Source organism: Vanellus vanellus, assembly GCF_965231255.1.
Source record: "Vanellus vanellus genome assembly, chromosome: 6".
Lineage (NCBI taxonomy): Eukaryota > Metazoa > Chordata > Aves > Charadriiformes > Charadriidae > Vanellus > Vanellus vanellus.
Genome location: NC_138911.1, coordinates 5,163,430 through 5,189,711, shown reverse-complemented (window position 1 = coordinate 5,189,711; position 26,282 = coordinate 5,163,430). Strand labels below are relative to the sequence as shown.

General features: G+C 41.2%; 1 protein-coding gene across 1 annotated transcript in view; it reads right to left on the bottom strand.

Moving 5' to 3' along the window:
• Positions 1–5,795: 5,795 nt before the first annotated feature.
• NELL1 (neural EGFL like 1) overlaps positions 5,796–26,282 on the bottom strand; it is a gene marked incomplete at its 5' end in the record, with an annotated part of 294,771 nt that continues 274,284 nt past the window's right edge. The window contains 5 exons of the mRNA XM_082485407.1: positions 5,796–5,979; positions 7,265–7,489; positions 9,228–9,404; positions 14,966–15,159; positions 24,429–24,569. Of these exons, the coding sequence (XP_082341533.1) occupies positions 5,929–5,979; positions 7,265–7,489; positions 9,228–9,404; positions 14,966–15,159; positions 24,429–24,569 (788 nt within the window). The 3' untranslated portion in view covers positions 5,796–5,928. The remainder of the gene's footprint in view (positions 5,980–7,264; positions 7,490–9,227; positions 9,405–14,965; positions 15,160–24,428; positions 24,570–26,282) is intronic.

The following is a 26,282-nucleotide window of genomic DNA, read 5'->3' as shown; positions in this document are numbered from 1 at the left end:
TGTCATTCGCATGAAAAAAAAAAAAGCAGTTATGGTTCAAAATTTCCTTTTTCTATAGGCACGAAAGCAAGTATTTCTTTAGTTTTCACGTTACCTGCTCAGTCCTTATTCAGATTGTAAGACCGCAGTGACGGAAAGGCCTAAGAGATCAGCAAAAGACTCAAGAAAAGTGAGAAATTAACTGTAAAGAAGTAAACAAAAAGTTTAAGTAGAATTCAAATGCAAAAGACAATTTAGTAATACCTGTTGACCTCACTAATTAGCCCACTGAGGTAAGAATTGCTTTGTTATGCATTTAATTCCTTCCATTCTTTCCATCCAGTCCTAGATCCTCCTCCATCCAGTCCTGGGAAGCTCCTCCTTAACCATCCTACACGCTAAGAAAAGCGGATCATTCCTGGCATTTCTGAAGTTTCAGAGGCACCACCAGAAGACACTTTCCCAATGACTTTTTCCCGATTTTGGTGGAGGGTGGGAAGAGGGGAAAGAATCGCGCTTGCTGCACTGGTCTGCTTCACCTGTTAAGAAGAAACATGTGATTGCTGCCATACTGCTGCTGACAGCTTTATGAGGGCCTCCTCCAGACCCTCCACCGCCAGCACACCCTCACCACCACAGCATCACGGCCCACCACGGCCACCCTCAGCACATGACGCCTGCAGCACCCACCTCCTCCCAGCACCGCACTTGCGGGCAGTGGTAGTTCATGCCTAAGAGAAGAGCCAAAGCGGCACTTAAACAGCATTTTGTCTCAGCGGCCCAAATGCTCTCCAAAGACTTGCTATGCTGTGCCAGTATAAAAAAAGGAAAAATACGGCAAAAACGCATTGCCCAGGACCACACGAGATATTTGCTTCTGGTTTTGAGAAAGCGCTGGTGGCGTTTCCGTGGTAGTTTCTAACAAACGCTACTTTTGCATGAGAACCTGTTCACATCAGGATGAGTTCATGCAGCAGTTACCTGGTTCTCAAAGTTGTCTTCTACCCTGCAAATCAGAGAATAAATGCGTGTGGGTATAGGGAACTCACCAGCTAATGATTTAATACAAACGTGAGTAAACGGCCAAACCTGTGGTGAGGCTGAAAAATCACGGCTACGGCTGCAAATGTACTTCAAAAATACATATTTGGTTTTCCTTTACTCTTATCTTACCAGGTAAGAGTTTACCCTTGAAGTTAGTGCTTTCCTGAACATACGTCAGTGATTCTCTGATTCTGTCTTCATAGACATTGAGTAAAGAAATGCTTATTTTGAGTCTAGAGGCACAACAGTAGCAAAGCCCACACATGCTGGTACCCGGACGAGAATTTCGCAAAATATTCAGGTAGGAAAACAAATCTGCACGTTTAATACTAAAGTGAAACGGAATCCGTCAAAACCAGTATAAAGAAGCGCCAGATTAAACCAAATACATTTGCAATTCTTCCGACAGAAAAAGTAGGTATAGAGTTAATCAAACAGCATGTAATCAACTGCATTATTGGAAAAAAGGATTTCTCAACTCTGGTTTAATTTCATGATAAGTTCCTGGTGTCTGCTTTGTGTTTGAGTGACGGTGTGATCTGCTGCAGAACCGCTGAGCCCCTCTTCGCTGAAGCGCCCGGCGGATCTACATGCGGACACATATAACCACAGAGGCAGTCAACAATACAGAGGTTTGGGACAGGTAAATACGTTATGGTGTACGGACGACACGACGAGTTGTTTGAAAGAAACTACAGGAGAGGGAATGGCAACCAAAAGCCGCTATCAGAGGGTCTCTCACAGTGCACAGCTGAAATAGCACTAAAGAATTTAAATGACACATACATGGTTTTGGGGGGCCTTTTTTTTTTTTTTTTGATTGGCCCATGAGTTTGTTTAACTAGCTGTGACTTTTGACATCATATGCCCGTGTGTTGTGAATCTCCTGGTGATGGTTTCATTAAGCAAACCTTCTCAGGTGTACCTAAACCTGTGTATGTGGGACTGTTCGCTGGCAGCCAGGAGCAAGAAATAACCCTGTTAGCACCTGCAAGTAAGAGAGAAGAACCGAATCCGAAGCATTCAGACACCCAAGGCTGAATTTTTTTTTTTTTTTTAATTTATACCACCTTGAGTCTTCCTTACACCAATTTAAATTTCCACGAGCGCCAAAGATCTGCCTTAGGAGGAACAGTGGCTCATTGGCAGGTACATATTTCTGATGGCAGAATGTATTCCTCAAACAATTATGTCTTATCACAACACTCACTTAACATTTTATATCAAACTGTATCATGGGGCCCTTCTAAAATGCCGTCATTAATGGTGATTGTGTAAGTACCATTAGATGTGAGACATTCATATTGCTCGTAGGAGTTATGATTTAATTCTACTACAATCTACTCCACCGTTTGCGTAATCGCTTCTGACACTTTACCTTTGGTTTTGCACAACATTATCGTCTGCCACAGCAAAAAAAAACCCAGATGATATTTTGTTTGTCATTGCAATCTAATTGAAAAGATGTTATTAATTTAATGTTGTACACAGTTATACCTGAAAACTCACTGACAGCTCTTGGGAGAAGATACATTACTGGAAGGCAGTTGCTATTTAGGTCTCTGAGGCAACACAGAGACGCTAATAAATCTCCCGCACGTTCCTGCGAATTGGGCGGGTATTATTCAGCGTTTGTGGGGAACAGTTTGGATTTTCTTCCGCCTTTAATAGCGACTAGCACGGCTCAGTGTGGTCCAGGACTCGAGTAGCCACTCTAAAGGAACATCTGCACTTGCTTCATCTCAGTAGGTGAGTTTGCAAATACACGGGGGGGGGGGGGGGGGGGGGCGAACCGCGGAGTTGGTTCCCTCACAGGAGACAATACAGTGTTCTGGTTTAGCACTTTTGAGCTTTTTGCCGAAAGGAGGAGGGAAAGACATTTCACCAGAGCTGGAATTTTCATCTTCTGTTTCTCACTCGTTTATTTTTTTTGTCACCAGAAGTGCTACACGCAGAGAAAATATTCCTTTACAGGATAAATAAAAGTAGAAACAGCTACAAAATTCCAACTGCTGTAGTGAGAGTTTTGACCAAGTCCCTGAAAACTAGCAAAATGGTATTTTTGACAGCAGTTATATCGGTAGTCCTCCTCATGTTAATACTATTGTTCTTATCTTCTGAGCAGAGAGAAGGTCCGTCTCACAACGAAAGAGGAGATTTTTCAGAAATTATTATAATAATTTTTGATATTATTTTTTTTCCCCAGCATTTTCACCGTAGAGCCCGTAGGTTTATAGGGAAGGGGGAATGTCACCAAGGAAGGGGTTTTGAAAGTTCTTACCTTGGTCACAGAGGAATACAGTGAATTAAATTTTCCTGCTCAATGTGCTCTCCGAGCCGGGGCTGCGGCTTCCGAGCGCTCTGAAGGTACATGTGATGTGACTAGGGATCAAATTGCTTTATAGGGAAAAGTTCATCACAGTCAGGGTAACTGCTTAAAATGCAACACAAACAAACAGGTCTGTGTCAATATTTTGACCTTGCGTAAACAGTTCAAGCTGCATCACTCTGGAGATAATGACACATAATGCTGATAAAATGCTCTGAAAGGGTTTTACTGAATTAATCTGCATTTGAGTTCTGGAAGAAAATTGGTCTGCGCGGTGGAAAAATATGCACTTCTGTGCTCCTGTTGAATATGATCCTACCGAGGTCTGGAGCTTCCAGAAAGCATCTTGGGAAATGGCTTCGCTATGACAAGGTAAATGGGAAAAGAATGATTTTCAGAGCCTGCGCTGTCTTTAATCCCATTCACAGAGCTTCAGAAATTGGCACGTGTGACAGACTGGAATATATAATTTTGTCCAAGTAAGTATAAACCAAGTATTTCTTACAACTCGGATGCTACTAGGCAAACTCTGACCTCTGGGCAAACGCTCTTTTCTCCTCTCAGCGACGTCGCGAGTTCAAAGTCTGGAAAGGGCAGTGATCAGTGGTTTAAAACTCTGTTAATAAAACTAAGGGAAAGCAATCTGTACATAGGAGTTTATTTAGATGCCCACAAGTTTTAAATCATTCCCCTTTATATCTCAGCCCACTGGATATCTCATCCAACTGAATTACCATTGGGTTTTACAATGTGATATACAAAATGAGCCGACATCATGATTTACAAACATCCTTTGAGTATCATATAAAACACAACTGTTTCCCTTATTATACAATCGTCGGGGCAATGCAAATATAGTCAATACATCAGGAGCTGAAAATGATGGGGCATTTTAAGAAAATAAATTTAACTTTAGCACACAAACCTGTTAGATAAAACAAATCCTGTTTAAAAAAATGGGAATAAGGTTGTCTCAATGACTGCAATTAATTTTTATATCGTTTTGTCACTTTCCCCTTATAAGAAACATAATAGTACTTCATTTAAGACGACTAATTTTTTCACTGTATAGTCACACTTCATTCTTATTCATCAGTTTCACATTTTCTGCATGAACCTATGAAAAACTCACAAATGTAGACTTTCCAAACTGTAGCCACTATACTTATTTCTGTACTCTTTTCCATACACTCAAGTGTTTAAAGAAACAAAAAGCAAAAAACACTACACAAATGAGCAGAACAAAACACAACAGCACGTTAAAAAGGTGACGTTTAAGCTGTAGATGCCGTCATCGTAGAAATACATTCTTGTTCTAATGCCACAAACTTTCTAGCCTCGTGAAAAAAAAACCCCAGACGTTAGCTGAAGAGAATCTAAACTCGAACCTCGACATAGGGCTAAGAGTTTTAATTTGTATTTCGGTCTAAACTTAGGTACTAAACAACACCGTGTGCGTGGTACATTTCAAACGCAATGTTTTTGAATGTCGTAAAACAGGAAAAGAGCAAAATCTGTTTCTGAGCTGTTAATCGGGTAATGAGAGTTACCAAGCGTTAAGGTCTCCTGTCCCGCATGTCACCGGCACAGGTGCTTCTGCACTTTGTCACTACGGTAGCAGTAACTGAGAATGGCAGACTTCATTGTTACTGTGAATACAAAAAAGGAAAAATTCTGAACTCATCAATGATGTTACAATTGAAAGCAAATTCTAACCTAGTCAAATTTACATTACATCACCTTAAGGCTCTCTGACTGTTTTCTCACTGCACAACCCAGAGGGATTATACACTTTTCCAGCATTCGCAGTTTCTCTTGCAAGACAGAATACTGACAACGACCGGTGATTCTTTCCTGAATATGTGTTGAAATGGTGGTAGAATGCGGGTTTAGTTCCATTTCTCACTATGGGAGTCTTGCTGCTGCTCCGCATTTTTGGAGAAGAAAGTGCTTTCTTTGCCATTTCACTAAGTTCATGGCATTTAATTTTATAAATTTTTAAGACAGACTTACTTTGATCAATTCCATTCTGCCCAATCAAATATACTTTTGAATCCTTTAAAGTGTTGGACAGCTGTGAAATATAAGTACTATGCAATTTGACTGTACATACATACATATTTTCATAAATACATCTGACAGGGACCTTGGAACTAAGTATGTGATATCATGAGACAAAATCACAACAGGCTGTCTTAGTTGTAAAATCTAGATCCAAAGAAAGAAGAGCTGAATTCTATCATGTTGCCAATACACAAATTAAACCAAAAATACAGCATTCGCTTACCCATGAAATAATTTAAACGTATTTGCCAATGTCTTGACAGGAAAAGTGTGTCATTTACAACACTGAAAACTTTTAACAACCATTGACTTATATGCGCTGTACTGTAAGTCACCCAGACAAGGCTAGCAAGGATGAGCATAGTGATAGGTCCCAAAGGCAACTCCCAAACATCTTCCTCAGGCGGAGACTTTGGTAATTGTCTGTTGTACAAAACGCCAACGCATACGACTTCATTTCAGCTGTTAACTCCATCGGTTTTCCTCCCTCGGCACAGTCCAGTCTGACTACGTCAGTTATTGTTGAGACATTCTACATCCACCGAGCAGCAGACGTTCCCATTCTGCACAGACAAACAAGCAAGTGTCAATCACCTCCACAGAAGAAGTCAGCAAGAAGTGCAAAGGGGTTGGTGGAATGCAGACAGATGCATCTCTGACACATCTGCCGCATACAAAAATCTGCTTTAGCCGTCATCCCAAGGTGTCCTCAACAGTCCCAACTGTGGTGGCTTTTTGAGGGGGCTGACTTTGCCAAATAGCGCTGAACTGGCCTGAACTACACACGAACCAGAAACCTGCATGTGAAAGACGCACTGGTCCCCATAATAAAATACACCACAGCAACGGCAACAGAGATGATTGGATTTTTCTGCCGTGCAAGAAAGTTCATGGAGAGAGTTTTGATGTGATCCATGCAGGGAAGCTTTCTGTTTGTCTGAAATAAGCAGATATTTCAGATTCTTGATTCATGGTGGGGGGGAGGGGGGGGAGGGGGAGCCATACAGCTTTGGAGTTTAATCCATTGTTAAATATGTTTCTGCAGCATCCAGCCATTTACAGAACTATCTTATGTAATAAACAACTACAGCAACCACCAAAACCCCAAACAAGCGACTTTTTTTTTTTTTTTTTTTCCTTTCAATCCAACACTAACCAATAAGAAAAACTCTGAAGAATGGCAGAAAAGCTACCTTCGATAAAGCCCTGGAGCAACAGCTTGGTTTCCCACAGTGAAGAACATTTGACAGAACCCAAACCAACATTTTCATAATTCTGATATTAGCGCAGTGGGGTCATCACTGCACGGAGCAAAGGAGACAGCCTGCACTTTGGCATTACAGCCACCGGATTAAATACATCTCGGTGAGATCAGGGAACAGAAACTGTGACGTTCCCTTCCCGCTCGTGTCGCGGGAGAGCCTTCATCTCTGGCAGTCTCTGGGCTGCAATGTGTTTCTACTTGTGTACTTGCTGATGAAACTTTGATTAGTGTTTTTGCCTCTGCTTTACCAGCTCTGTAAAACACATTTTCATGAACATTCACATCAGGCAATTATTAAAATATTAGCTTAGATTCATACTGAGAATGCCTGAAGGGCTCTCCAGCTGAATGTCTGAAAGTTGCACTAGGATATCACATATCTGCGCTCAACGTTTTCCAACAAGCACAGAATCGTTTTGTTTCCAGCCTGCAAAACACAAAAGGCGTGGGTTTTCTGTAGGCTTCTGCCCTCGGGTCTCACTCGCTTCCCCGAGATCTGAATGTGAGCATCCAAGGGCAGAAAGCGAGCCTGATTTTATGCAGCGACGCACATTTCCGTTACCGTTCTGCCTTGCCCATCGTACCTTGCATTTGCAGGTTGTGCAAGGAGATCCCACCATCGTCCATACCGCGCCGCTAAGTCTGGTGATTCCATAGCCATCTAGACAGGTTTTCCTGATGTCGTAGGTGATGTTGTCAGCCAGACAGGGGTCGCTGACACAGTGGGGACAGCACTCTCCTTCCGAGATGGCTGTGTACTCGCAGTTCAGATTCGGGCACAGAAGAGGCCAACAATCCACCTCTCCCTCCTGTAAAAATTGAAGCAAAGCTCATTGAATTTGTTGCCCATTGTTAGCTACCACGAAACTTTGCACCCTGTTGAATGGAAAGGTTTTATATTGCCAAAATTGAATTAAACTTAATGGATCCGCTCTCTGTTTGGTTGATCATATAAGCGCATGGTTGAATACTGAGCTGAGGTTTCCTAAACATAGCAGACTATCATTCGGTCGCTTCTTGACTAAACGCCACCACCGTCACCATCGTAGCAGGGGAACTTGAGTTCTTTGGGGTTTTTAAAGGCAGCATTAAATACTGCGTTCCAATATTTTCCATAAGCTATATTTTTTGCTGTGATTGCCTTGCAGACTCATGCTTTCTTTCTTCGCCTGGTCACATAAACATCTCTGCAGGATCACAGCAACTGCTTAAATAGAAAATTAACACTGCAGATAGATGGAGGCTGGCCTGTTCGAGAAGCACTGAACATTGATCTAACTAGCAACGGCCAAAATTGATTTTACTGTCAACTCTTAAAGGAATTGTTAGAGCAATACCAGCCATGTTCCACTGAGCCACTTTATTTTATTATTTAGCTTTGTAAAAAAAGCAGTTTAGTAGATAGAAACACGGAGAAGAGAGACTCATCGGGTCATTTCTGCAGAGTATTGCTGTGTGTCTCTAAACTTAACCGGCAAAGGGCTCCAGTAACTTGCGTTATGCTACTCTCTAAGCGCTTCAGCTGTTGATAACATCACCTGCTGCACAGAACCTTACGTGTAGCACCCATTTAGGGCATCGCTGTCTTTTAGCTCTGCACGTTAACCAAGTCAGAAAATCAGGCAAAGAACTGCTAGCCACAAACTCAGTGCCCCTTGTAAAACATGTGACATCTAATCTTTGCCATTGCTGCTGGCTGCAAATGTTTCTTGCTCTTCTTTTGCGAACGTTAAAAAAAATATCTTGGGAGAATACAAAATACAATACTTACTGCTGCACTTTATGGATAATTATCTCTTAACGGTAACTGAGCTCTGAATGCAATTTGTTTCCTGATGCTCACACACCTCTTGATTAATATCATATATAAAGACTATGTTATGCAGACAGCTATAAATGGAAAACTGATAATTTTAATGAAGTTCATTGCTGCACTAATTAGTATATCTGTGTAAAACGCAAAGCTTTAGGGAAATAATCTACAATGCCTAATGAGAAAATAAATGTTCTTTATTTTGCATGTTTGTCTAGTAATTTCAGTTTTCTTTATCCTTCTTTCTTTGGTTAATTTTTGCTAATTCACCACGTGGCACTGGCACTCCATTTTCCCAACACTTGCTGAATGAAAGAACAGAACTGCATTGTCCATTTTGATAAAACAGGTACACCAGCTGATGCAATTAAAAGCTGAAACCCCTCCTATCAAATCCATCGCATGCGAAAAAAGAAAATTAAAAAGTCACTTAAAGAGCAGACTACCTTATAAAAGTTCTCAAATGTAGACTAATGCTAAAGTTAATATAGTGTCACGGTTTCCAAACTTTTGTCAAGCTTTTTATTTTGTTCATCGCACCTATTTATTCAGCAGTAAGAGGAAAAATGATGGTGTAGCTTTCACTTCTCTGGTGCTCTGTAAGCGCTTTATCATCATTCCCAGGCTGAAAAGCAGGTGGAGAGAGAGCCAAGAGCCTGCTTCCAGGTATGCTTTGCTAAAAATCATAACCTTCATTATTGCTCTTGCTCCCTTCCGAAACGCTTTAACCGTACCAGGCAGCGGCACTGTTGACAGCTGTAGGTCCAGTTGTCCCCACTGCGGTAGAGCTTGTGCCCAGTTTGGTCGAGGCACTGGCTGGTGACACGGGTGTCGCACTCCGGGCAGCAGAAGAGATCAGCGCTGGGGTTCTCGCAGTCACAGGCTGTTCTCCGGCAGAAAATCCTCCCATCCTGTGAGGACACATTGCCCTGATGTCAACCACAGTCTGCCAGGCAGCAACCCAGATAAGGTCACGGGGGAGGTGTATATATATATCTCAAAGGGCACATCTTCGGCATATCAGGAAATATTAAGTTCTTAATGTACCGGATGTTACCTCCAACAAGGATCGGATCCTACCAGTTGTAATACCTCAAATACCAGTATGTCTCCATGTCTATCAGTGCATGGATCTAACACCGTCTGAATCGGAGAATACTGTTTTCCTGTCTCCAGCTAATTCAATTTGAAAGAAATCAGCATTCAGAAGAAATATAGTGAAGCAATTTCAAATCTCATTGGCTACATTAACAAACTCTTCAAGCAGTTGCCACTTCAATACATATAATATTTGCGTAGCACTATTGTGACCGAATGTATCACTGTGAAGAAAATAAATAAGTACTTTTTTGTTGAAGTTATTCAACATTAGTTGAATACGTTAGTATTCAAAAACTTTAGTTTTTTTATTCAAAAACATTAGTTTGTTCACCAAAATTACGAAGGTGGTCCCTTTAACTTCACAATATAGCAAAATCACAGTAGCGCTAATCAGTATTAACTCGGAATTCCCCACTGGTTCTATTCCACATCCGGACCTACAGTACACCAGCTGAAAGGTATATGGACTTATCATCATCTGTCATAACTCAGTTCATGTATTAAAGAGGGTCTGTATTCCACAGGCTCTCCAAAACATGATTTTGCTAAATATTTGCTTACAGTATTGGATGCTCCATTTTGTTAAAGACAGAATAAATAGAATTGACTGAGATAAACAGAAGAACTGCTTCTGCATGCAAAGAGTAAAGGATATATTATATTTGCATCACAGAAAACCAAATTGATTCTAATTCCAGTTATGAAAATTGGATGGACTACGGTGTTTGAAATTATACCCCTTGCTGTAGGTGAGCCAACATACTGATACGCCATGTGTAGACTAGGAACTGAAATCACAGTTAACAATGAGGAGATCATTGAAAAGGTTTGACGTGAACTTATTTTGCATTCAATGCTAGTTATTGGCTCAGCACTTTTCAAGAAAAGCATCCCCTGCGGCCAATTTGAAGACAGCTGTGAGAGGAATGAAGTTATATTCTGCTTTGGATCACAACTGTACAATTCCTAAAACAACTCCATTCACTTCACTGCAGTTTTTCCATATTCTCATCAGAACCTTGATCTGACTCTATAAACCTGTACCTGATGTAAGAATAAAAAGCGTTTTTTTTTTTCATTGCCACTAAATCAAAGCAAAGGAATTTATTTCTGCTTGATCCTTTTAAAAAGTGATTGCTAAAAAAGAGTGACAGCACCCCCGGATGGCTTTTCCCCAGGAAGACACAATAGCCATAACCACAGCGTAGCCTGGGAGGTTCTTTTGTTTATATTTTCATGTAGGAATCTGTGTTTGGTTCATGTTTTTAAGCAAAGCCAGTCTTGGACACAATGCAACAGGTACAAAATCGGCATCGGGGAATCACAATGCCAATGTCAGTCCGTGTCATTGCTGCATCTCATCATAGTTTTGAATGGATTAGAATATTACTTTCTGCTGTAAGAATAATGAAGAGGATTTCTTATGCCTCACAAGAAAAGCTGAAGAGAACGCAGAATTACGGACACGTTGAAAACCTGGTAGGTTAACATGGATCTGAAGTGCTTTTGCCAACCACAGGGCACAGCACTAGATTGCCGTACAGTTTCATTCAGTTCTGTACCAAGGTAACCGAGGATTCTCTACTTGTGGCTAGTTTGCTGCTTCGGCTGTGGAACAAGGAATAAACAGGCTTCATTTGCCTACTCAGCAGTTTGAATAAACCACAAGGTGAGGAAGACTGGCAGTGGCCCATTTCCTTAGTCACCGCTCCGGTCAGGCCCAGACGCCGTGCTGGGAATAAACCCTTTCCGCAAAAAAAAAAACAAACAAACAAACAAAAAAAAAAAACCAACAGAGAAAGAAGTCATCCTCCCCTTTCAGCAAGTGGTGAACGAAGAAAGATGAAAGCCTTCCCTGAGGGAGAGTTCTGACTGAAACTCCATTCTTGCCAGGGGGAAAGCACAACCGTCTTCCACCCGCAGGTGGACACCGGGCAGCAGCTCCGCACGAAAGCTCTGCCAGGCTGACCAGTGCCAGGCACGGCATCCGGGCGACCCAGCGCCCTCGACAATGGCAGTCTCTCTCCTCTCCATACAACGGCGTGCTGATTAATAACGGCTAATCCAATTCAGTTCCCAAGCTTACAGATTAGTTTTCAAATTTCCCTTTCAGTGCCGGTAGTTCTGGGCTTCTCCGAGCTCCCGTGCCGTTAACTCTGGGGAGCAGCTAACCTTTTACGTTGCCTTTACTCTCTGCGTTTCAGAACGCCGACAAAGCCTGATGATTTTGCCAGACACCTTTTGGCAATCAGAATACACTGCCGCTCTCTTTATTCTTTAAGCATTTGTGTTTTATCTACAACCTCATTAGTTCCAGGCCTTTCAAAAAACATTTTTATCCCTCTACTGCAGCGACACAAAGCCTCTTAAGCTGCAACATCTCGCTTGCATCTTTGCAGCTCTATAGTAGCACTGGGAAATATATAGAAAATGGAGAAATATACAGAGAGCAACTTATTTTCTTTCAGTGGGTAATAACAGATAGCATCTTATTAGCACCTCTTCCTCCTCCCCTTCCTCACTGAATCAGTTCTACACGCTTCATAAGCATCAGAGGTATGAACACAAAATTGTTCTTACCAAAGGAAAAACCGACACACAAGGGAATCGCTGTAAAGGGTGACTCGAGTTTCCACCGAGCCCCAAAGCCAATTTCGACAGAAATCAGACCCTGCAGAAACCAAACCACCAAAACGTTCTCACCATCAGGAACGTGCTTCACCTTGGCGTACCCCTCTGTTCCCAGCGCTGTGCTTATCCCCCAGGCTTTTTTCATACAGGGAATGGAGGCTTGTCTTAATTAGAGGACAGTCTCAAAAGCCCAGATATAGCTGGACTGTACAGCCAGGCTTAGGTTTTTCATGGGAGAGAGAAACGCCTCCCCGCCCCCCATCAAATTTCTACCAGTCTTGTGTATTAAATCCACAAGAGTTGAGGAAGACGCCTGTAGAAGACACATCAAATATACTTAAGGTACTCTATTAATTTATAGTTTTGAGAATCTGTTTTTGCAAACTTTGTATTTACTCAGATGAACAAGGACGGTTTGAGGAGATTGGTCCCGATGAAACACTGAAATAACCCCCTGTGCTTCATTACATAACTGAAGTAACATAATGTCTCATATTCCACAGTATCCTACTCCACAAATAACTTTGAAGTTCATTAAGTAAGGTTAAGTAAGGTATTTAATTTCCTTTGCACCGGATTTTAACTTCAGATATTTTCAAGATGGGATCTATGCGTTTCAGCCGCTGCACAAAATAGATCCATCTGAACCTTTCCTAAAATAACCGTAACAAAAGAAAAGCCAAAAGCAAACATATTGTTATTTTAAACCTGAAACGCTGGTTTGTCTCCTAGATAAAACAGGCGAGTAGGACCATTTCAAAGTTCAAGTAAGGAGTATAAGGAACGATGTAGTTACACTCTGCCCTTTTCCTCACCGAAAACTGAGCGAGGCTGCAAAAAGGTCAAGCAGCGCCAGCTCCCCGTGCAACCGCGTGGAAAGGATAGAGCCCGGCAGCAGGTCTTGAGAGGTAGTCTGGCGTATCGGAAGCTATCACAATTTATAAAATACGTTTCAATATTTCAATAAACGCCGAGGGAAGACTTTACATCCTGCCTGGGATATGACAGAGGAGGAGCTCCCCTTGCTTTCTCTGTTCTACAGACAAGAATTTGGCTCTTGAAACGAAGCAGCTACTGGAGTGAAATTAAATGCAAATGTCAATTCCCAGAGGAAAAAATTGGAAAGTGAGGAAGATCTAAAGGAAGAGTCATAGCAACAAATAGTGCCAGGCTTAGTTTAAAATATCTATGTACTAGTTAATCATTTCGTGTATTTTCATATACTAATAAGAACATTCAACGTGAGAAATAAGTGCAATGAGAAATGGCAAATAAAACAAATCACAAGCAATCTATAATGGGAATACTAATAGTTGTAATTCTGCAAAGGCAGGCCAGATGTCTTCACATATATTAAACTGTTTATTCTATTGACTGGAAACCCTTTCATAAGCCAGCCAGTTCCCCAAGATTACAATAAAAGCTTGATATATATTCAGTGGAGTTGTACACTTCAGCTTCTGAAGGGAGGCGTGTTAGGGAGCTTGAGGCTACTTGAAGTAAAAAATATAGCAACTAACAAGAACATATTCCCTTTTGAGCCCCAAACGGCAGTGTTCTTTGCAGGTTCTGTTCACTCTAAAGTCTTGATTTTCCCTTCTACTAGACTAATGCAAAACAGAAACGACAAGGCTTTCAGCTTCTTGCAACTTCAAAATAACTCTTTCCCCTTGTCCTCCGCAACCCCTCTAATGCTTCTCTGGCGCAGAAACGTTGAGACATGGGGACTGAGAGGCCATTTCTCATACTCTATGTTCAGCTTTTCACAGCGGCCAAAATCTCATTTTACTTACACTTTACTTATGCAAGGGCCAACAGCGCTCTGCTGTGTCTATGGACAGTTTTACCAGTGCAATGAACGCATCAGGTCAAAGTGGCCATAAAAGACCAACCGTTTCTCAGAGTGGTGCATTCTAAAATTCTTCAAATTTTAGTGACAGCTGTCCGCTTTTAACTAGTGAAAATGAAGAAAGCAGAGTCAAACGTTCTTTTACCTGGGTTACCATACCGAGAAAAGAACTGATAATTTCCAGGGGGGGAACTCAAAAACTGATCTAAGTGTTAACTCTAAAGTAGATCTACTTATACTACGCCTGGCTTCTCCAAAGGTGCAGGGAGAGTTGCACCGCTCACGTGGGAGAGCTGCCAACACAGTCATGCTGGGATGAGGGGGAGAAACCTGGCCTTCACCCTTCTTCACTTGAGGAAATTAAGTGCCTGCTGCCAGGTCCTCTAACCTTTGACTCTTGCTCAGGCCTTCCTTCTCACCCAGTTAACTCACACGTATTTCCAGTAAAGGGAAACACCACCGACAGGAAGATGGCTGCCTACAGGACTTGTCCTGAGAGATGCACGTTCACGTAAAAGAGAAATTATAAACAGTTTTCAATATTTCCAGGAAGTGTGTTGATAGCCCATACATTCCGTTACAGGGTAACGCAAGATGCTCGTCAAGGCACGCTCCGAGTGGCTCTGGCCCGCGGGGTGACGTGGTAGAAGCTCAGCAGGGTTAGCCGTTATTCAGCTGTGTCTGTGGTTGTGCAAAATAAGAAAAAAGATGACTTCCCAGAAGAATTTCCCCATCGCCGCTTCAGTGCCCACAGCAGAGCTTACCTTTTGCCTCAGCGCCTGGGGCTCCGGCTAATATTTTTGCCAAGGCCCGCGGCACCGCAATATTGGGTTTCTGACATGAGCCCAGAGAATTAAAGGACTCCTGAAACCCAGACCAGCTGGATCTCACCTTGCAGGAACAAACGGAGCATCTGTCCTCCCTCAGGGTCCACACCTGCCCGTTCCGCTTGAAGCCGCCTTCATGGGGACAGTCTCCAGTGCAAGATGGTCCAGACGGACAAAGGCAATCAAACCCTCCTGCCAGGTTCACACAGGCTGAATCGTTCCAACAGGTGTGGGTCTTTAAGGCACACTCATCGATATCTGCAAAACAGCAGATTTATAATGCTTGGACATTTTTTTCACAGGGCAAACTTTATTTCTCTATTAAGTAATTATTGTTCATCTGCCTTGGAGAGGGTGCCGTCTTTCTGATGTCTTTCATATTTACTTGCTAGACATTAAACACTGAATTTTTTAGGTTATTCTTCAGTGTTTGCTTTGGTTCCACCAAGAATTCTTAAACTATCTCCAGCAGGCTTAATTGTAAATGTTGAGACTGATATACCTAGTGGAACTGTATATCAATGAGGAACGTGAACCTTCAGCCAAGGGTGTATAGTGATTTCCCGGGGACTGGAAACTAGAGAACAATCAGAATGACTTTCTATCAATTAGACCACTCTCTGTTCTGGATTTTACACCAAAATACACCAAAGTGCACTGTTCTTCATAAGTTCCGAGCATGATCAACATTTCCCATACTAAAAGTAGACAATTGCATCCTTTTCACATTGATGGAAGGTATAAGTGAACTGGAAAAAAAAAAGGACAAAAAAAACGAAAAAAAGAAAAGGAAATAAAGAAAGAAACCAGTGGCACCTCGTACAGGAAAAAAAAAAATCTTAGAACAAGGCTACGCAGGAAAAGTATGATTTAGCAATGACACAAAGGAATAAGCAACAAAAGAAAATCATTACACACTAGAGAAAAGTGAATTACAGTATCCCATTAAAATTGCTTATGGAGGGTAAAATATAATTATGCAATATGAATTTATCCAGGGGGTTAACGCAGCATTCTTTTTCTTGCAGCGAAAGCCATGAGATTTTTAAGCACATTGTTAAAAACAGGTGTTTCTTTCAGAAAATAACTTTGGACTGTTCTTAAACAACATATTGACAGATTGTCCGGATAAAATGCCACTAAACTGGTGGGCCTCTTTTGTTCCAACATGAACAATGAAAACTGTAAGAAAGAGGGGGAGGAAGGGCAAAGAAGAAAATCCTTTAGAAGTAGTGGTTTCTATCATGAAAATTCCAGAATACTATTACATGAATTCAGAAATTACAAGGAAGAACCCTCACACTTACCATTTAAAATGACCTTATTGCTAGTGTGAAATTTATAACTGTTCAATATCACCCAAGAGTACTTGTAATTCCTCTCTAAAACAACAAATTTATAAATTCAACAGGATTTACACAGAAAAATTACCTAAAGTCTAATTTAGGTGGGGTGTGACGGCCAGTTGCCCTACTTTTTGGATGAGCGCCGTGGGTTCACGAGCCATCTCCTCACAAAGCCAGATCTTTATAAGACATTAACAATTCTCTCAATCTGCTGAAGGAAACTCTCTATAACAATCAAATCACTAAATTCCCTCTGAGCTGGTTAGTGAAATTCCTAATTTCAATTCATAAATAGTCCAGGAACAAGTGGACATGTGGTAGTGTCCTTGGATTTGACCAAGTGCAAAAACCAACCTGCAGCCAAAAAATGGCTGTTCCTCTTTCTGCTTATAGACCCAAAGGGAAGCTGGAGACAAAGACACTGCAGAAGGACTTCACTCCCGGGCCGACCTGCGGGCCTGTTCTTTGTCAGAGATGTTCCCGCTGGCCTGATAGCACGATTCAATTGCTCATCGCTCAGACTTCCCTAAAAATGGTGTGTTTTGCCGTCCTGAGAGTCTTAATTGCCAAAAAAGAAAATTATGGCTCTAACGCATAGCTTGGAATTACTGACTACTTAAAGGCCCACTCTCAGTGGCGTAAAAAGTGCTCCGCTAAGGGAAATTAAAACTTGTAGCTCATTTATTAACAAGTGCCAGAGTATCGCAGGAGGTAAAAACCGGGAAGACTGACACGAAGAGAGCTACGAATGAACTGGTATGAAATGAATTCTATCCAAACAGCTCCTGTAAGATTTAAATGATTCTTAAAAACATCCCATTTTCCTTTCAATAGGCTTTGACTTGTATTTGATGCCGAAGACAAAGGTACAAACGAAGCATTCACTTTGTCTCCGGTGATTTCACCAAGCGTCGTCAACATTCTCTTCCCCACCGTATCAAGGGCTCCTTGAATAGCTTCCGTACAGGCTGTGGCAGGATCACAGTGCAGATTAGAAGGGTAGCTTTCACAGTTCGAAACTAAAAGGATTTCACAGATGAATATAAAGCCATATTGCCTACAGAGTTCCATGTAATTGCTTTACTTATGACACCGAAATCTAATTCTGTTTCTATGTAATTTAACAGATTTATGGAAAGCCAGATGTTAGCAATTACAGAAACTAACATTATTCATATTCTCAGTAGTAGCGACCTGTTCACACTGCACAAAGCCAACTTAATCTGTTATACAGCTCCAAAAGGGAAGAACACACTATTGACGTGCTGCTGCTCTGTTCTCCGTTTAGCACACATAAAAAGGATGCCCCATTAAGAACGGCCCAAACCGGTAAACGGGACATTCTCGACAAAGAAACCAATCAAGCAAAGCTGAGTAACATAGCGTGAACGTAAATTCCTAATTGCTACTCAGTTTGCTCATTTTTTTCCCGTTCTTTATGCAAATGATGGTTTCTTATTATTTTATGGCATTTATTATTTGGAAGTTTTAGTCATTAATCAACTATAAAAGGCTTGGACACTGCACTCATTTCCAGCTGAACTTTTAATAGAGCTAATTTTCTGAGAACATCCCTTTGGCAGTTTTTTCTTGTCGCCGATTGCTTTTCTACAAGTCGGAACAAACAGCCAATGTTCCCAGTAACTTGAGGAAAAGAAGTTACAAGCGGAACATGTTTTTGTCTCTTTCAGCCGCAAACCAGATTGGGGGAGGTGGGGAAGGGAAAAACCCCAGACAAAAACTCCCATAGCATTAAGCTTAAGAAAGCATTTCAGTTTAACGGAGATCAAACGAACGTGCTCCTATTGACACGAGATCAGCTACGCAAAACATGGAAGAAAGGACTCATATTTAGTGCGAAATTTCTCTTAACAAGTGGAATCCATGTGTCTACCTAGGTGTTGAAAAACTAGCCTAGTTTAAAATTCTGAACATGGCCAAAACAATTTTCTAATGAACATGAAAATTGTATGGTAAGACTCTTGCACGTAGATTATTTTTGTATTATCCAAATCCTCACTCAGCTCAAATTCCCCACACTGCCATCAGGTTTCATGTGCTTTTCCACAACTGCTCCCAGCAGATGCGGGCCCAAAACTGGAACGTTTAATGGTGGGCAAGGCCAAACTGTACACAAATCTTATTTCCCATTATAACAACACTAGGTAGGAAGAAGATGAAATATTCATTTATAAATCAAGCAAATTTGCAGACCGATGGACAACGACATATGTGAAACAGCAAAGAGACTCCACGGCCTTTCCCTGCATACAGCAGCACAAGAAGAAGATGCCTGTTGTGACTTTTGGGGGGATTAGTTCTTTCACGCACCCCGTCAACCTGTGAAACCAATCTCGTTTTCACAGCGGCAATAGGACTTTGCAATTTTGTGCATTTTATTGGGATAGTCTGTGGCAGACTACCAATTAACCCAAGTAAAAGTGGCAGAGCTTTACTTTCCCCCTCCACACAGTTCCTTTCCGAGGAAAAACGAGGCTGTAGTGGAAACGACCACAATCAGAACCTAGCTCGTAACGCTAGCCTTGTGCTAGTTTGTATCAGGAACGTGTAGCCAAAAGCAAATCGGCTGTTGCCGCGACATGCCACATCGCACAGGACTATCATAAAACTGATCAAGATCTTGGCTCTTCAAACACTCCCAGTCTGTGCTTCTTTAAACAAATGTATGGCATCACGTACCCGATCACACGTATTTTAGCCGCAATGCAACTGCTCCCACTTTGTGGATGGGAAAAGAAAGAAAACAAACCACCCAAGACGGGCTCATTTCCCAGTACGCTCTCAAAGTACACAAAGATAGCTTGGTAGCGCGGGCAGACAAGAAATCAGAATCAAAATGGAATAGAAGAATCCCCTGAGATGCAATTTCCTTTTCCATCCTTTTTGGCTGTAACGAGAAGTAATTTGCCTCAGATATTATGAGAGGTCCCATGGCCGCTGTATTTGAATGGGGCAGAAGACAAGCGTGACTGTACATATCAACACAAGTTCATTAACTTGGTTTCACTGAAATTTTAAACCAATCCCTAGCCACTTCATTTCTTAGTTTTCAAGGCTATTCAGGTTGTAATGGTATGACTTTCCTATAGCACCTTAATAAACGTGCAGCAAGCGAGTCATGCAGTGTGGTGCTCTGTAATATCATGATAAGCTGTTGCAGAAGAAAGAACCCTACTAATGTGCTAATTTTAACTGTTATGGTACATTAAACCATTACAGTATAATGTTAACGTGAAAAATGTATGCTGAGCTCCCAAGCCAATGTATGTACAAGTTAACTAAACACTGTTTTGACATATCATTTTTCACAGGCAACTTGTCACTTAATGTATTTGCTTTATTTCTAAATCGAAGTGATTTGGACTCGTCTTTGAAAAAAAAAAATAATCACTAAATAGATTCATTTTTAGTTAGAAAATATTTTATGATAGCACTTTTATTCTATAGAGACATAATGGTCTATTAAAGAACAATGCATAGTAAATTAGATTCCGAATATAGGATTTACTTTCTGGAAATATAGAAATGACTAAACACAATTACCTTGAAGACATGTAACACAACTCTCTCTCAGAATACAAGAATCAGAATTTACTAAATGGAAAGCAAGCAGGACAATTTTCATTTTGCAGGATAAAATCCACAAACACAGACTCGGATATTATGAGCTTCAAGAATTTCTATGAACAGAACAGAAGAAAGTTATAAACCAGCAGGTTCTAGACTTGGTCTTGAATACTTTGTACTGCGCGCAAACCTTTCTGTCTACGCGCCGCTTCTCTAACCACAGACAGAAAAGCAATTCCCAGGCATACACAGGAAGGTTTTCAAAGGATGGGTCTAGCTTTTTGTTCCACAGAGAGAGGGGGCAAAATAAACAAGAACAAACCTCCTTTTCTCTCGCTGTCTGAACTAGGTAACGGGCAGCACTGCAGCATACCATGGAGTATATGAAAGCTTCAGAAATTCATTTTCAGCCCTTTCAGACTTGACCCTCAAGCATTGCTGCACCCGACTTTTGTGGGAACCTAACACATGGAGGGAAAACTCCCCGTTGCCGACTCCTACCTTCTTCCAGCTTCCATCTCCCCACAACAGCTACTCTAACACTGCAGTGAGGTCCAGCTACGCAACCTTTTAGGACGAAATACACGGTGAATCCTGTGGTGGGAGGAGGATCCGTCTTAAGCTTCCCTACAAAATTTGCACTGATTGTTAAAGAACAGAACAAAATAACCAATGGCTGCCTTGGTTGGTTTTCCTTCTCTGCTTGCACGTCACAGTGTAGGGATTCTCAAACATGAAACATCAGGAAAAAAATGGAATCAGGAATTCTGTACTCCAGGGTCTGAACAGCGCTCTACGGACTGGAAGCATCTGCTTCAGGAGAGATACAGAATAAAAAGTATAACTTAATTTGCTTTTCTTTTTCTGCGGTAGATAGGAGCGAGCTTGCTGGGACATTACTAACTTAGAATACAGCAATTCTCTGTTTTTCCCTTTCTTTGTTTCCAATAATCTTAAAGACTATCGCTGAAAACGCAGTGGTGAGGGTTTACTCATCGATTACCTTATGAGGTAGCAGTATTTGGCAACAGGTACTTAGTGCAGGGAAAAAACCAATGCACGCTAGCTGCTTCAATACGGTTATCAGCAGATAGCTAATAAAGGGAAACGCATCGTGTGACAACTATTTTTGTTTGTTTACCTTAAAGCATAGCAAATCTATTAAAAAAAAAAAAAAAAAACAACCAAAAAACCAACCCAGCAACACTAGCCTACACGTTTTAATTGCCAAGCAAACTTCGGTAGCAACTTAGTATAGCAATTGTCTTTTGTCTGCAAGCAGTCTTCTTAATAACACATTGTGAAAGGCCAGTGCCTCATAAAAGCACCACTGCTGGAAATTAAATTATATTCTCTTAATTTAAGCGTGCTCAGCAGCACCTTATGAAGCTGACATCTTTTATAAAAGCATGGCCACGGAAACATATTCCCTTTTCAAAGCTGCCTTCGGTTGATATTTTGAGCAATAAAAGAATTTTCTCAAGCTTGAAGTGGCCTGGGTAGGTCATACATCCTTATTACCCAAGCTCCGGTGCAATATTATGACCTTCCCCGCTATATCCGTTGATTTATACATTTGTCCCTTGCCAGGTGACAAATTCCACTGTTTTCTCCTAGTCAACGAGAACAAAGCTTTTAGAAGCACTGTGGTGTTCCAACACTTCCCAAATAGATGTTATTTTTCGAAATGTTCAGCGAGCGCCGCAGAGACGCTGCAAGCAATGACTCAGCTCCGAGACCACCTACGTATAAACGGAGGGAAAGGGGGTTAACCAAGAGACACACAAACGCACCCAGTAAAGCAACCGGCTGCCTGGGCTTCAGGCAATCTGTCAGAGCCGAGTGCTCCCTCCCGCTGCCTTCTGATTTTCATATGTTATTATCATTTTGTGGGGGAGGGTTTAACCTTTTTCTACTTCTGTTCTTAGCCTATTTATTGTTCTCCAAGTTTTGTCCTTCAGGGAGGAAGAAGAAACGTTTCAAAACATACTGAAGGGCAACAGCCCAAATCCACCTCAGGTACCCACTCGGATTTCAGTATACAGTCCGTAAAATATACCAGGACAAAACGCTGTTGCTAAGCAGATGAACCCTCTTTTATCTGAAACAGAGAGTGAATGACTCTGGCCCTGACTCTAAATACTCCACCGTGCAAACAAGCTCTGTAACGTGATGAAAGTCGGTGTTCAAGAAACCCGAGTTCCAGCTAGAATGCGTAGTGTTATCTATCTGTCATTTGAACCGATTCTTAGTTGCACCGTAAAATAATCATCGTGGTTTGAAACCTCTTTGTCAATACGGGTTAGGAGAATCTTTCAATTAATTTTTAATCGGTTAACCAGTATAAGGAAATAAAACAAACTGGTTTATTCTCTTCCTCACTGGTATCCTGCAGCAGATGGTTCAGAAGAGCTATTTCGTTAAAATAACCCGGCTAATTTCACATTCTGTTTACAACTTGCATACGGAAAGACGAGCACACCTCACCTTATGAGCTTCCAGCACGATGCAGAGGGCAGTCTGTTTTCACGAAATTTCATCCCTTCAGTCTCCAGAGAATATAGAACATTTTGGGCTCCTTTTTGCTGTGAGGTAGCCAAGGGGCCTTCCCTTTAACAGCCATGCAACGCGAGCAATACTGACCTTTTCAGCAACCAAGCTTAGCTATGGGTCACTCAAAACCACAGTCTTGTCTAGGCGTCCGTCTTCTCATGAGACCCCCCCCCTAAACCTTAGACCTTCTCCACCCCAAACCAGCAACATAAGGTCAGCCCGCCAAGGGATGGGGTTCCCCACGGGAGCAGGCATCAGGACTGCTACAAATGCCCCTTATCTCCATTTGCCTCTGGGCTTTTTGAAGGTTATGCCATGTTGGTTCGGTTTCTTATAAATATTTTCAACGTTGCTCTATCCATCACTCCTTTTACAGTACTTAAATAAACCAGAGAGGAACTCTTAACATTTGAGAATCTGCTTAGAAATATGAGACTTGCACGTGGCGTTTTATTTATTAAGTCACAAAACACTGTAAACTTTGCCACTTTTTGCACAGCCACCCGGAATGAAGTTCACTGCTATGATTTTATTGAGCTCCCCATCAGCTTAGGCAATATGTAAAAAGCTAACATAGCCGGACAATCTACAAAATATTGCTTTTGAAAGTAATTATTGTTCCTCTGCCTTTTTAAATCGCGATGCTATCTTATCGCAAGAACTAACAGCCAAAATTTGTAAAAGATGGGAATGTTTGTTACAAGTTACAAGTAAATTTATGTATTTTCATTACAAATTTGTACTTTAACTTTTCCTTTCGTTGTATACCTTAAATCTTAGAAAGATCCCTTTGCACTTATGGACATGACCAATGAAATTTACAGTGTTAAAAAAAGAAAAATTCTTTCACACAAGCAGCAGAAAAGCCGTTATACGAAATTCATAGAATGGAGTAGAGATAAAGTAACTGAAATTCCGAACAAAGGATATAGAACTACGAGAAGCTGATCTGTATCTCTGTAGAAGTTAAAATGGGATCCTTTCTAAATAGTTTTAAACTGATCTGATAAAATATCCTATAGAAATTATGTGTAAGGCTTCTAAGAATAGGTGAAAAGGTGGAAAAATCGTAAGGCAGAGGTAAGCCACAATTACCATCTTCACTCCGATATTATTACTGCTTACTTGCCAGAGCGGCACGTAGTCTTAGGTCCTGTCAAGGGAACCCAGGCTGCGAGAACCAGCACTAAATCCTTGTGGAGCCTCATCCTTTGTCCTCCCATAGAAACACCCAACAAACTCCTCCGCACCCTTTAACAATTCTTCGCCGTTCATGCTCTTAGGGCCTTATTCTGGATATTAGGATTAGGATATCCATATTCTTGGATATTAGGAAGCATTTTTTCACTGAAAGGGTTATTAAACATTGGAATAAGCTGCCCAGAGAGGTGGTGGATTCACCATCCCTGGAGGTGTTTAAGAAAAGGGTAGATGAGGTGCTTAGGGACATGGTTTAGGAGTGGTGGTGTTTTTATCAGGGTAGGTTAATGGTTGGACTTGATGATCTTAAAGGTCCCTTCCAACCTCACTGATTCTATGATTCTGCAAACGTAGTGCATAAAGAGCTTGATCCTATTTGCATAAGTCTAAAAATAAAAAGATGAGGAAGCCAAACAATGGAAAACAAACAAATCAAAGCAACGCAGACGTACCCCAAATGTGTTCTCATATCACTCTGCTGGAATTTGAAAATGAAAACCAACTCTTCCCCTTTTGTGGCCTGTTACGCTCCCCAGAAAGCCTGCTCTCGCTCCGGGGTTTTACAGCAACTTATTATGATAAATGGCAAAGCACAGTAAGTCACACTTTGGATCTCCGACTGCATCCCTCCTGTAATAACCATTCAAAAATGTGACACGTCTTGAACGAGCACCCACACTGCGTGGCTGGGGATGCTGACAAACACAGACACGCTCGCTTGCATTCTCATTTTAGCCTTAAACACAGGAACTGCTCAGGACAGTGTCTCAACAGTCACTTTGTAACACCATGCAGGAAAAAAAAAAAAAAAAAAAAAGCGCTATGCTGATCATTGCTTACCAACACAGGACTCCCCGGAAAGAGAATAGCTTCCATTGTCATGGAAACCGCTTCTGCACTCACAGTGGTACCACCCTGGGAGGTTAACACAGCGTGAATGGTTGTGACACTCAATGATCCCCTCTGCACACTCATCAATATCTGCCTCAGAGAAAAACACAAGCCAGCCAGGAAATTAATTTCCTTTGACACCGATGCTTTAGGTTTGTTATTTTTGTTGTTGGTGGTTTTGGTTTTTCAGTTGGGTTTGGTTTTTTTTTTTTTTTTTTAATATTCCTTTAATAGATGGAGATCGAGATTTATTACAGTTCCGAACAACAGACACTTAAAACAGGACCCACGTAACAACAATAAAGAAGAACATGGAATTTGATACATACAAGGCATGCATTTAACACCATAATTTGTTTAAAATGCAAAGCAAACATGCAGATTTTTTTTGTTCTCCGTCAGTTTTTCGCTCAAAAGTTACATTTGTCTGTGCATATAAACCATTGCAGAGCAGGTTCTCCACCGAAAAGGCAGTTCCAGCAACATTCCTGCTTTAAAAACTGCATGTCCCAGGACACCTCGGAAAGAAGGAGCATTTTCTTCAGGAGTTGTATTTCTAGTGTTCAGCTGCTCTACCCGCAGCTCACGGTACTTTGTAAACAATAGTTAACCTTATTTATTTCAAAATAAAAACCTAGTATATGCACAACAGTGTGTGACAAACAGAAAAAGCCCTCCGTGCTACAGCTGCAATAAAACATCCAGCTGGAAAAAAGTGAGGCAAATGACAGCAAGTCTGTAGCCATGGAAAGGTACGGCAAGATGCAAACCCCGCTGAGTTTCAATAAATGTGCTGTTTTTACAAAGGAGTTTTTAAAATGTCTCTAACATGGTTAATAGAGACCCCATAATTGCTAGTAACCTTGGTTAATCACGGCTGGCACCTGGCTGCTTCTCCCCTTTGAGCATTTTTCAGCACATTTTGTAGGGCTGTAATTAAAATTAGCAAATTAATTATATGTTAACCTTGCGGTAATTTAAGAAGCTATTATATTTTTATTCCTCTGTTTAGCTCAAGCTATTTTTTTTTTTTTTTTAAAGTCTTGGACGGTTTTCAGCTGGGTACCTCATCAATTAAAATGAATCTCAAATTATCCACAAATATTAGCCATTTTCATCCGCTGAGGTTTTTTTCTGGGCAACCGGCACATTTAAAATATGCATAAAATTGTGTACACCAAAGACCCAATTTGGGGGAAAATAGGTTCTGAAACTGCCTGTAGTTCTGCAAGCAAAGTACAAAAGTCTCGTGATCCTGATGCAAGACCGAGTTAAGGTTATTAAGTAACCACAGAGCGCAGCCTTCACCTCCATTTACAAAATACATACACCAAAGCGGTTTCACGGACTGCAGGGGAGTCATGCCGATGTACGTTCAAATTGGTTTGAATGAAGTATCTTTCAACACAATTCCATTTTCTGACATCTTACAAGCAATACCACAGAAAAGTTCGATTTTTCCTCATTTAAGTAACAGTCTTTATTCTTGTTGAAATATGGCTGAGAAACCTAAACACGTGCCTTTTTCCAGTTTTGCCTTCGCCCTCGCTCCAGAATGAAGCAAGTTATCTACATAACAGGGTTATAACCACTGCATTTCTAGCTTTATTCAGTTTCCATCTAACAATAAAGTCAATTTTTTTATGCTTCAAAATCTGTCACTGCTGCCACCTCTTCCGTACTTTCTATTTTGTAGAAGCTAATTTTAGTGTTAAAACACTGCACGAATCTAGCTGTCCATCAACGATGAGTGCTGCTTGCAAACTCAGACACTTTCAATTCATTACAGCAAATGGAATTTAT